This window comes from Rana temporaria, chromosome 9 (assembly GCF_905171775.1).
Source record: "Rana temporaria chromosome 9, aRanTem1.1, whole genome shotgun sequence".
Lineage (NCBI taxonomy): Eukaryota > Metazoa > Chordata > Amphibia > Anura > Ranidae > Rana > Rana temporaria.
In genome coordinates, this window is record NC_053497.1 from 137,912,064 (window position 1) to 137,924,193 (window position 12,130).

Below are 12,130 nucleotides of genomic sequence, written 5' to 3' on the forward strand. Positions count from 1 at the left end.
TACGTTCGTGAATTGGCGTATCTAGCTGATTTACATATTTCTAGGCGTAAATCCGCGTACACGCCCCCTAGCGGCCAGCGTAAATATGCAGTTAAGATACGACGGCGTAAGAGACTTACGCCGGTCGGATCTAATACAAATCTATGCGTAACTGATTCTAAGAATCAGGCGCATAGATACGATGGCTCGGACTCAGAGTTACGACGGCGTATCTGGAGATACGCCGGCGTAACTCGTACGTGAATCCGGGCCTTCTAGTTTAAGTTTTTTAGAATTCTGCTTTATTTTATTGAAAGTTTCCCTATAATCCGTATAGTGGCCGAACTTTGATTGAGGGTCAGAAGTCAATCGGGGCTCTGTTTGTAGAGGTCTTTTGGTCCTAACACAATGGGGTTGATTTACTAAAACTGGAGAGTGCAAAATCTGGTGCAGCTTTGCATAGAAACCAATCTGCTTCCAGGATTTGTTTGTCAAAGCTTAAAGGAACAAGCTAAAGTTAGAAGCTGATTGGCTACTATGCATAATTGCACCAGATTTTGCACTCTCAAGTTTTAGTAAATTAAAGTAAGTGTGCTGCTGCTGTGCAGTCATCAAGTGGGAATGGCCGGGGAGGTTTTTTTTTTTTTTTTTTACCAATGTGTAATTGCAGTGGATGTCAGGGAACTGGCTGTGTTTTCTGGTGGGGGTGTCTGGGTGACAACACTGGCTGAAGAGAATTGTTAATACTAAGAGAATTTACATTTATATATTTCAACTCCAGTATTTACATTTTTTTTTACTTTTAATAGCTGGGAGAAGAGGATGACTTCTGTGCTGACACACTGCCAAGTCTTTAGGGGTGACATGGATAATATTTAGATATTTTATTTTAGTTTTTATCTTTCAAAGTGAAACTATATGGGTATTAATTTTTGAATGTTTATAGGTTAATATTTATTATCGCTGTTTTGTCATTTTCAAAATAATTTTTATTAGGTTAAATAATACATACAAATTTATTTTTTCAAATGTCTCCCAATTGTGAGTGCGGTACTTTAGTGTTTTAGGCTACTTGCACACTGAAGCGCTGGGTGCGCTGGCAGTAAAATGCCGCTATTTTTGGCTGCGTTTTTACCGTTATGTTTGCCGCGATTTTCGGCCGCTAGCGTTGCGGTTTTAACCCCCACTAGCGGCCGAAAAAGGGTTAAAACCGCCCAAAAAAATGCCTCTTTGCGGCGTTTTGTGGGCAGGTTAGAGGCGCTACCCCATTGTTTTCAACGGGCAGGAGCGCTATAGGAGCGGTATTTTTACCACTCTTACCGCGCCTCAAAGATGCGCCTGGCAGGACTTTTTTAGCGTCCTACCAGCGCAATGCAATGGTGTAAAAGCCCTCACTGCATTTTTTTTTTTTTTTATATATGGCTGGTTCACACCACAAAAAAGCACTCCAGATCCGTTCCGGATGCGTTTTTTACATGCAGATTTTCAACAAATTTTGACACACTCCCATTTGTTTTTGGTGCGTTTGTGATGCATCTCAGGGTCCATTCCAGGTGCTTTTTACTGCATTCCAGTACAGCCTGGTGCAGGAAAAATGCAGTATGTTCTACTTTTTCTGGAACTGAAAAGCCCTGGAACTGACTGCACATAGTGTGAACTATGCCATTGAAAACCATATAACCTACTTTCCAATGTGTTTTTTATGCACTGGACTGCATGTGGTGTGAACTGGCCCTTAGTGTACTTTCAATTAGCAAGCATGTAGCATTATTGTTGTAGTTCCCCTGAATGTGAAAAATTATGTTTTATGTGACATCCACAATTTATAAATTTTACCATTCTACGTATATCTTTATGAGGGAGCTTTGGTACCACTTCCCAAGCCTCCCTATTGGTCAGTGAGGTCTCACATCTCATTGAAATGCCAATGGTGAGCAAGATAGAGCCAGGCTCAGCTTTTAATGCTAATGTTTAGCTGCCTTTTATATGATTGTTTTGCTATGCAGTTTTTATTATGTATTTTTTGTCATATACCCTGTTGGAATTGGCAAAGTTTGTGACAGATTTACAGACAGGAATGGACTGGCCATCGGGACTACCGGGAGTTTCCCGGGGGGGCCGATGGCTCAGTGGGCCAGCTTCCGTGACAGCGGACCGCCACCCCCCTCCGCTTCTGTCCTGCCGCCCTGGGAGAGACCTTTCAAAGTGGTCCAGTCTGGATGAAGTCCAGGGCCAAATTTTTGTCCCAGTCCAGCATGTTATTTAATAATAAAGCCTAATTCCAAACTTTGATTTTTGATTTAGATAAAATGTCTGTAACATTTTTATTCCAGATTGAGCAGAGACCTTTTTGTCCCTGTGATACCGTACAATAAATGGGGGATTGGGAGCGAATGGGGGATGCACAGTTTAGACAAAAAAAAAGCACATATTACAGAAAAACATTGCCTGAAGTTCTAACTCTTTCTCATTCTAATAATAATGTTTATTGGATCTGTCTGCATCCCTTTTGGAGAGATTTTCCATCACTTCCTGTCCTGACAGGAAGTGAGGAACGGTCTCCTCAATGGGCACAAAGATAGAAATAAAAGCCTAAATTAAGCGCTAACCCATTTTCACTCCAAAACCACATAAATGGTTTTGGCTGAACTTTAAAAGGAACCCTGTCTACACAGAACTAGGTTAAAATTTTGAGTGTATTTTATGTAAACATTTGGCATCTATCGTATATTTGAGCTGATGTGTTTTAAATGGATATTGTAATGTAATCCATTTTACCTGGACCAATATTGAATTGCAATAAAACGAAGTATAAAATAAATTTGCCATCTAACTAACCAATGAAATAATTATTTTTTGTTTTTAACAGTGTACTGGATTTACTAGTTTAGATTATCATGCCGCAGTGGAAGCCTTTCTGTGCTTGCTTATATTTTTCCCATTGTCTTTTCTTCCCTCTAGTTCCTCCTCAGTTTGTAGACTTTCCTTTGGACGTAGAAGTGGATGTTGGAGAGAGTGTGCAGCTCATCTGCAGTGCTGAAGGGAGCCCCGTACCAATAGTGTCCTGGTCCCGCCATGAAGAGGGTCCAATAGTCCCATCTGGAACTACAGAGATTATCGGTGGCCTTGGGTCAAACACCGTCCATATGAAAAGTAAGGCACAGAATGCTGAAGCAGCACAAATAAATTTAATAGCACTACCTTTGAGAAATTAAACTTCCCAACTTTTTTAAGAACAAGAATGAGTAACATAGACAGGTGTCCATAACCATCAAAATCATTTTAAAGTCAAAGGGCCTGATCCACAAAGCAGATGCGCCGACTTAACTCGAGATACGCGGCGTAATTAAAATTTACACGGCACGTATCTTTGCGCCTGATCCTCAAAACGAGATACGCCTTAAAATCAGGTTTTTCCGTCCTACCTAAAATAATTACACCGGCGCTTTTTCGTGCGCAAATTACGCTAGACACGCTGCTGTTTTGATAGGCAAAGATGCAAATGAGGGAGATAGGGCGATCCACAAAATTAAGTGTGTGCACCGTAGATTACGCCCTGTGCGCTTCTGTTAGTTTCAATGTGTAAATTTACACTTTATAAAAGCAGCCCTAATTTTACACATGCCGTGTAAAGGTCAGCTAAAGCAACACCATTAAGGAAGAGCTGAGCACACACACTTGCTGGACTACAATCTAGACTAGTGACTTTAGTAACCGAGGGTACCCCCTCTTCTGAGGGAACAGCAGTCAGGAGACGCCTCGCAGAATGCATCTTTGCACAGTAAACACACACATTAATTATGTCACAATGATAATGCATGCATGCACACCACTGTGGTCCCTAGCACAGACACATCACATGCACATCTAATTGGATTAGATCCAAGTACCCCCCCCCCCGGTATTTGGGAGCAGTAACGCCCCGCCACGGCTCCAATTCTGTTACTGTGCATTCATACACCATTCAGGGACCTGGGATCACTTCTCCCTGGTCCTGGGGATCCCTTCTCCACCAAAACTGAGGGTGACACCCTTATTTAATCAGGAATGCCACCCCCCCACATTCACACATCATTCACACACATAAACCAAATCATAAGTACAGTATAATAAGCAAAATCATAAAAATATTTTAAAAAATCATAAAAATAAAAAAACAAAAGTACCCCTGCAAATTAATTGCGGCGGCGATTGCTACGTCTGGGCCGCCCACGGGCACGGACACGGCACGGCCAACCGGAGTATCTTCATGGGGGGGGGTGTGAGCAGGGGAGGGAGTATCTTCATGGGGGGGGGTGTGAGCAGGGGAGGGAGTATCTTCAGGGGGGGTGGGTGAGCACGGGAAGGAGGAGCCTCCCCTGGTGTCTGTCCTCCTGCTGGCCTGCCCTCCAAGGCCACGGCTATCCTTGTGAGACAGAGAGTGAGGGCAGCCGTATTGGCCTGGCCAGCCCGGGTATTGTCCTGGACAGCCCGGGTATTGTCCTGCACAGCCTGGGTCAGGGTAGTCACCTCCTGGGCCACGCCAGTTGTGGCGGTCTTCAGGTCCCACAAACATGTGATGACCGCCAATGAGTTTGTGGCCCCATCACTGAGTGACTCCTTCATTGCAACCAGGCTGTGCTCTATCTGGGTCAGAGTCTCTTTTATCTGACCCAGATGGCGGGTCTGCCGGGCATTGTCCTTCTGCAGACTGCCCGGCAGACGCTCGGCCACCCCCCTGGTCTCCTGGGTCGCCATCCTGCCTGCCCTGGGAGGAGGGGATAGAGTGACCCTTGTGGGTTGAGGCCTGTTGAGGGAGGAGTGGGAGGGGCTACCCCTGATGGTGGCCTGACTGCTGGCAGCCTCAGGGGTAGCCTCAAGGGTCAACATATCCGAGGCCAAAAGGACAATCTGCAGATCTTCTTCCTCCACCCCCTCAACCTCCTCATGAGGGGAGGTTTGGCCACTCCCCTCCCCTGGGGAATCCTGCCCTTCTTGTGACTCATCAGCAGCCTCTTCTCCTTGGGGTGGTGCAGCAGCCTGGCTGGCCTGATGGGCCTGCAATCTCCTGGTCATCTGTGGAGGACACAAAACAATCACAGGTTTGAGGATCCACACACTTGGCACATCTTCCCTTCCCCCACCCACACATGCTAATCACCAGATAGAAAAACCAAAAACTTACCTGGCCTCACAGGAACATCAGATTGATATCCACGCAGGCCCACCACCTGCTCTGGCTGGAAACACCGGGCCACTGCCCATTCCTCCTCACTGAGACGGATGGGGCAGGCTGGGCCTCCTCCAGTGCCTGTGGTATGGGCATTTATTTGGGCCACCTTGTTACGGACCAGGCTCTTTAGATCGTTGATCTTCTTTTGGATACCTGCGGGGGTCCTCATCTCCCCCCCCCGCCGCATTGATCTGATCCGTTATCTTTTTTATAATCGCCTTCCTTTGGGCCGGGGAGGTGTTCCGGCTATCAGGGCCATGCAAATATCGCCCATATAGGACAATGGCCCGAGCAAGGATTTGCTTCTCTACCTGTGAAAAATTGAGCTTCCTGCGCTTGGGTGCCATCACAGACACCACTCAGCAACAAGAATCAACTCACAGGACAAACTAACAAAAATACACACACAACAAACAAACAAAAAAACTCACAGAAGAAACACACAAAAAGCAAAACACACAAGCAGACAGCTACTACAAATTCAAAAACAAACACGCAAAAAACAAACACAAAATACAATCAGAAAAAAACAAACACAAAATACACTTAGCAGAAACAAACACCAACTACAATCTAATACTCCTCCAAAACTTCTCTATCGCACACAACTCACCAACAAACACCGACAAACGTTCAGAGCAGAAGCAACTTGCTCTAGGAAGGGTAACATAGGGAAATACTTTTGCAAGGGAAGTGTGTTTGTGTGGGGCTTTTTATACACAGGGCGATCCTCAAACTAAGTACGCTTGGCCTTTTACTTTTATCTCACTGATTACGCCAAGCCAAGTTCTGCACATGCCCAGTGAGCAGCAGATTTGTGCGCGCATGCGCAGTACGGCCGGTCCTTCATTTGCATGGAGTCACGGCTCATTACAATGAAGCACGCCCACTTCCTTCCCACTTGCATTAACCCCGCCTTACGCCTCGGGATTTAAGTTACGCTTGCGCAATTTAATGCGCAAATGCGCTGTGGATATGGCACTTACGACACCAAATTAGGGCGCCATAACTTAAATGACATAAGTTTTGACTAACTTAATTTGTGCCGCTGTTTGTGGATTACCCCCAGTGTTCTCTCCAGAAATATACTTCATCTGCTTTGTGATCGAGGCAGACAAAAACGATATTCTGCCCACACACTGGCATGCCTCCTAAGGAATTATTGAAATGTTTATTTTAAAGTAAATCTAAACCCAAGAACAGCAGTGGGGTATATTACAGTTTAAAGCATTATAAATGCAATTCTTTATTAAAATAATAAACATGTTATACTGACCTGCTCTATGTAATGGTATTGCAGCCTCTTCCTCCTCTTCTGAGGTTCCCCCCTGGTGCTGTCTGTTCCTCCTCTTCTGAGGTTCCCCCCTGGTGCTGTCTGTTCCCCCTCTTCTGAGGTTCCCCCCTGGTGCTGTCTGTTCCCCCTCTTCTGAGGTTCCCCCCTGGTGCTGTCTGTTCCCCCTCTTCTGAGGTTCCCCCCTGGTGCTGTCTGTTCCCCCTCTTCTGAGGTTCCCCCCTGGTGCTGTCTGTTCCTCCACTTCTGAGGTTCCCCCCTGGTGCTGTCTGTTCCCCCTCTTCTGAGGTTCCCCCCTGGTTCTGTCTGTTCCCCCTCTTCTGAGGTTCCCCCCTGGTGCTGTCTGTTCCTCCTCTTCTGAGGTTCCCCCCTGGTGCTGTCTGTTCCCCCTCTTCTGAGGTTCCCCCCTGGTGCTGTCTGTTCCTCCTCTTCTGAGGTTCCCCATTGGTGCTGTTCGTTCCTCCTCTTCTGAGGTTCCCCATTGGTGCTGTTCGTTCCTCCTCTTCTGAGGTTCTCCTTTGGTGCTGTCCATTCCCCCTCTTCTGAGGTTCCCCGCTGCTGCGGTCTGTTTCTCCTCTTCTGAGTTTCCCCACTGGTCCTATCCATTCCATCTCTTCTGAGGTTCTCCGCTGGTTCTGTCCATTTCTCCTCATCTGAGGTTCCCCGCTGGTCCTGTCTGTTTCTCCTCTTCTGTGTCTGCCCCCATAGCAAGCTGCTTGCTATGAGGGCAGACGTCTGAGCACGCTCCGAGCGCAGCTGTGGATATCTATAGACACCCACCGCTTGGCTCTGCCACGGCCCCCCACTTTCTGCTTACAGGGTTTGATTGACAGCAGTGGGAGCCAATGGCTTTTCCAGTGACACCTGTCGCCCTCATTTCTTGTCTTAATATCTTAATTTTCATGATACCCCAAGTGCATAAAGTAGTGCAAAATCTTTCAAACAGTGTCACAGACAGCAAAACACTCCTGACAGTACTTCTATTCTCATCATTTTCGGTCCAAAGATAAATAAAAAATGTTGGCTTAAGCATTAAGGATTGGACAAGTGTTAGCTGTAGGTTAAGAATTTAGTGCTCCTTTCAGGAGATGACTAAGTGTTTGTTTGGACAGGGGAATTTCAGTGTTGGGAGGTTTACTGAAAGCCCACTTGTTTTCAGCACTGAAAACCCAATGCCAAGAACTAACATACAGCAGTTTGCTGAACTGGAACATAAAGTTTATTCCATGCATGCTTATCGGTATCATCAAATATTAGTATCTTTGTTAACATTCTTTTCCTAGTTGCAAAACCAGAGGACACTGGAGTGTACGTGTGTGAGGCCCGCAATCCATTCGGCTGGGTACAAGCAGAAATCCTCCTAACAGTCACAGGACTTGGTAAGCGATATACTCCATGTTTGTATGTAGCACCAAGGCTTTTTTTCAGCGGGAACGTAGGGGAACGCAGTTCCGGCACCTCCAGCACTGAATGTATGTAATGGCAAGGGGTTTAGGGACTATTAATGCCAGCTGCTGGAATGGGTCTATTTTTGTGGGGCGGCAGGGGGTCTATTGTTGCTAAGGATGTCTATTGTTGCTGGTGGGAAATCCACTGTTGCTGAGGGTGGGTCTTGTGTTGCTGGGAGGGATCTAATGATGCTGGCTGCAGAGAAATCCATTGTTGCTGCTGGTGGTTCATTGTTTCTGGCTGCTGAAGAGTCTATTGGTGCTGGCTGCAGGGAGATCTGTTATTTCTGTTGGGATTTTTTTTAATGTTGCGGAAGGGAGTATTTTGTTGTGGGTGGTCCATTGTTTCCATCATCAACAAATGCCATACAAATTACTTAGTACCACAATTATTACTTGGCTCTGTATTCTCTAAAATGGACAGTACTGGGAGGTGGGACCATGGAATGGTGCAGGAGGTAGGTAGGGGGTGGAACCAAGGGACGGTGCAGGAGGTAGGTAGGGGGTGGAACCAAGGGACGTGCAGAAGGTAGGTAGGGGGTGGAACCAAGGGATGTGCAGGAGGTAGGTAGGGGGGTGGAACCAAGGGATGGTGCAAGAGGTAGGTAGGGGGTAGAACCAAGGAAAGGTGCAGGAGCTGGGTAGGGGTGGAGACAAGGGGTGACTTGGAAAGGGAGAGTTCCTGCACGTATTGTCTGAGAAAAAAAGCCCTGTGTAGCACACTTTGACAAGTATTATTGACCATTGCAGTAATATTTACCTTTTATTCCAGTGGCTCCGCAGGTGGGTAAGGCCCCATCGGAGATAAATGTCCTCGAAGGAAATCCTGTGTTGCTACCATGTACAGTGACAGCAGGAAACCCTCTTCCGGTACAGCGCTGGGTAAAAGACTCAAGACCTGTAAGTTAACTGGTAGAGAGAGGTGTACCTACAGTTCTACCTACCTGCTTCATGATGTGAATTTCAAAGGATACTTTTATTTTGCAACTGGCTAAAACAAACAGAATAAAGCCCCTATTAACACACATGTGGACCGTTCATTTCATCAGATCAGTCACGCCTGCTCTCTCATCCGCCCACACACTGAACCGCCTGGCCCGCCCACTCTCTCACACCCCCGCCCACAAACATTTGTTGTCGGAAATTCCGACCATGTGTACGCGGCATTGGGCGCTTGAATTCATTGTATGTTTTTTCCCAGATGGGTTGCCTTTAAGATCCAGAATATAGGCGTTAAATAATGTTTTTCTTTCAATGGTTTGCCTGTATATATGCACATGTACATCCCAGCATACAATACTTTATATTCAGAAACCAACTTTAGAGCATCAACTATTCAACAACACTTTAAGCTTATGCCTCCGGCAAACATTATACAGTAATTATATTATTTGATTGGCAGACTGATAAGTAAAATGTCAGCATTATAAAGTAACGCTATCTACAGACAGACAGGCCACTACCGCTATCTTTCAGGGTGCTGCTATTTGCTTCTCTTGCCTGTTTCTGAGTGCTGTGTAAATACTAACATAGGCCTCATTTAAATCTAAATGATTTACATGTGTCTGCGTTCTTCTTGTTTTCTTCACTCGTCAGCTGCAGTTTATTTGGCGCCATTCCATTGATGGAGCAGGTGGGCTGCACATAGAACCAGCCTTGAGAGAGGATGCTGGGAATTATGTGTGTGAGCTGTCCAATGCTGCCGGATCGACCAATCAAAGCATTTTTCTCAACGTTCATGGTGAGCACCACTACAGAAAATCGTGTAAACACTCACATATACCCAGTGAATGGAACAGCCTCACATGATACCCAGATGAAACAAATCTCCTTATATACGTTATACATGTATATCTGCTGTTTTCAACTTTATATATTCCCAGCCGATCGTCGCCGTTTCGAAAATCTAAACCCTCCTCAGTGCACCTCCCTAAATGTTGTTTCTAGGGACCAGTCCAACTGTTACACCCTGTCAGCAGTCATTAGCAACAATTAAAAACAAGTTTATGTGAAAGTAAGATTTTACCTGTTGTCTTTGCAGCCTAAGGGGGGTAAAACGAGTTTTAGCCACATGTTTTTACTGCCACTCTAACCACAAGTAAATGAGGTCCGAGGGCTTGTTAACATGGTAACATAGGTGGAAACAATAAGTGGTTGAGCATGATTTATTGCCCACAGGCTACCCACCTAAATATGGACCTGCAGCTACTCAGGGCTCTACGCTTGCTGTGGCAAAAATAAGATCCCCAGTCGCAGTATGCCGAATATGACCTATTCAAGTGAATTAGACCATGCCACAATGCAAATGGTTGTGGTATGGTGGTTCGGCTTCTTTTCAAGAAGGCACCCGTCTGTTCCTCCAAATCTCTATACACACTTTGGGGTTGATTTACTAAAGTTGGAGAGTGCCATATCTTGTGCAGCTCTGCATAGAAACCAATCGGCTTCCAGTTTTGTTTGTTAAAGCTTTAGGCTTCATTTCCATGGACGTTTTTACAGCCACTTTTTTTTGCCTTTTTTACAGCTTAAAGCGGGAGTTCACCCATTTATTACATTTTTTTTTTTCCCCCTTAGATTCCTGCTCGTTTTCTCTAGGGGAATCGGCTATTTGTTTTAAAATATGAGCAGTACTTACCGTTTTTGAGATGCATCTTCTTCCGTCGCTTCCGGGTATGGGTCTTCGGGAGCGGGCGTTCCTTCTTGATTGACAGTCTTCCGAGAGGCTTCCGACGGTCGTATCCATCGCGTCACTCGTAGCCGAAAGTTCGGCTTCTTTCGGAAAATCATGACGCGATGGATGCGACCGTCGGAAGCCTCTCGGAAGACTGTCAATCAAGAAGGAACGCCCATTCCCGCAGCCCATACCCGGAAACGACGGAGAGGATGCATCTCGTAAACGGGTAAGTACTGCTCATATTTTAAAACAAATAGCCGATTCCCCTAGAGAAAACGAGCAGGAATCTAAGGCTAAAAAGTGCTCTCTAAGGGTGAACCTCCACGTAAAAATGCATGTCCATGTTTTTTTTTTTTTTATTATTATTTTTTTTGTTTTGAGCCCGGAGCTCAAAAACGCTGCAGCAGCGTTTTTTAGCGTTTTTGAAAGTTTTTTTTTAGCGTTTTTGAGCGTTTTTTAACGTCTGGCGTTTCTACAGCTCTAAGGCTGGAGCTTCAGAACGCACTGGTCCTGTTTTTTTTTGCAGCTTAAAAACGGCTCAGCCATCTACAGCTCAAAAACGTCATGGTGGGCATGAGGCCATAGACTAATATGGAGAGCCATTTTTAAGCTGCAAAAAAAGCTCAGAAAAGTGACTGTAAAAATGTCCAAAAAACGTCCATGGAAAATAAGCCTTATTTAACAAGCTAAAGTTTGAAGCTGCTACCATACACAGCTGCAGCAGATTTTGCACTCTCCACTTTTAGTAAATCAATACCTATGTCAAGCACTGGCTCACCAGCCCAGCATATGTCACAAAAGGTATGAAAAAATTGGTAGAAAACAGAGTTTTCTTTTAGTCATGTATTAACATGGTATTTTTTTATTTCCAGTTACTCCCTCCATTGTTCCTGGACCAACAGAGTACACCACACAAGAGGGGATGCCTATCACTTTACAATGTAATGTCAAAGGGTACCCACAGCCTACTGTGACCTGGTCAAAGGTAATGACATGGACGGAATACAGTAAAACCTTGGTTTAAGAGTAACTTGGTTTAAGAGCGTTTTGCAAGACAAGCTTAATATTTAATGCATTTTGACTTGATATAAAAGCGATGTCTTGATATAATGCCTTGTACACACGATCGGAATTTCTGATGAAAAAGTAATAAATACAAGCTGGTACAAAGGCTCACTAACAAGGAACATCCATTCCACATGTACAGGATGGTAGAACAGCTGTATGAGTAGTATAAACGTAAAAAATCTGAAATTCCGTTCAACTGTATGGAACTTCGACGGAGAAAAAACACGCATGCTCAGAATCAAGTCGACGCATGCTGGGAAGCATTGAACTTCATTTTTCTCAGCTCGTCTTAGTGTTGTACATCGCCGCGTTCTTGACGGTTGGAATTTGGTGTGACAGTGTGTATGTAAGACAACTTGGACTGAATTCCATCGGAAAAATCTGTCTGAGTTTATCCCGACGGAAATTCCGATCGTGTGTACAAGGCATAAGAGTCGCGTCATGTCACAACTTAGTAT

General features: G+C 45.2%; 1 protein-coding gene across 1 annotated transcript in view; it reads left to right on the top strand.

Annotated features, from left to right (window-relative positions):
* HMCN2 (hemicentin 2) overlaps positions 1-12,130 on the top strand; it is a 345,628-nt gene that overhangs the window by 144,517 nt on the left and 188,981 nt on the right. Inside the window, 5 exon segments of the mRNA XM_040325278.1 lie at positions 2,941-3,132; positions 7,766-7,861; positions 8,703-8,830; positions 9,527-9,671; positions 11,477-11,589. Of these exon segments, the coding sequence (XP_040181212.1) occupies positions 2,941-3,132; positions 7,766-7,861; positions 8,703-8,830; positions 9,527-9,671; positions 11,477-11,589 (674 nt within the window).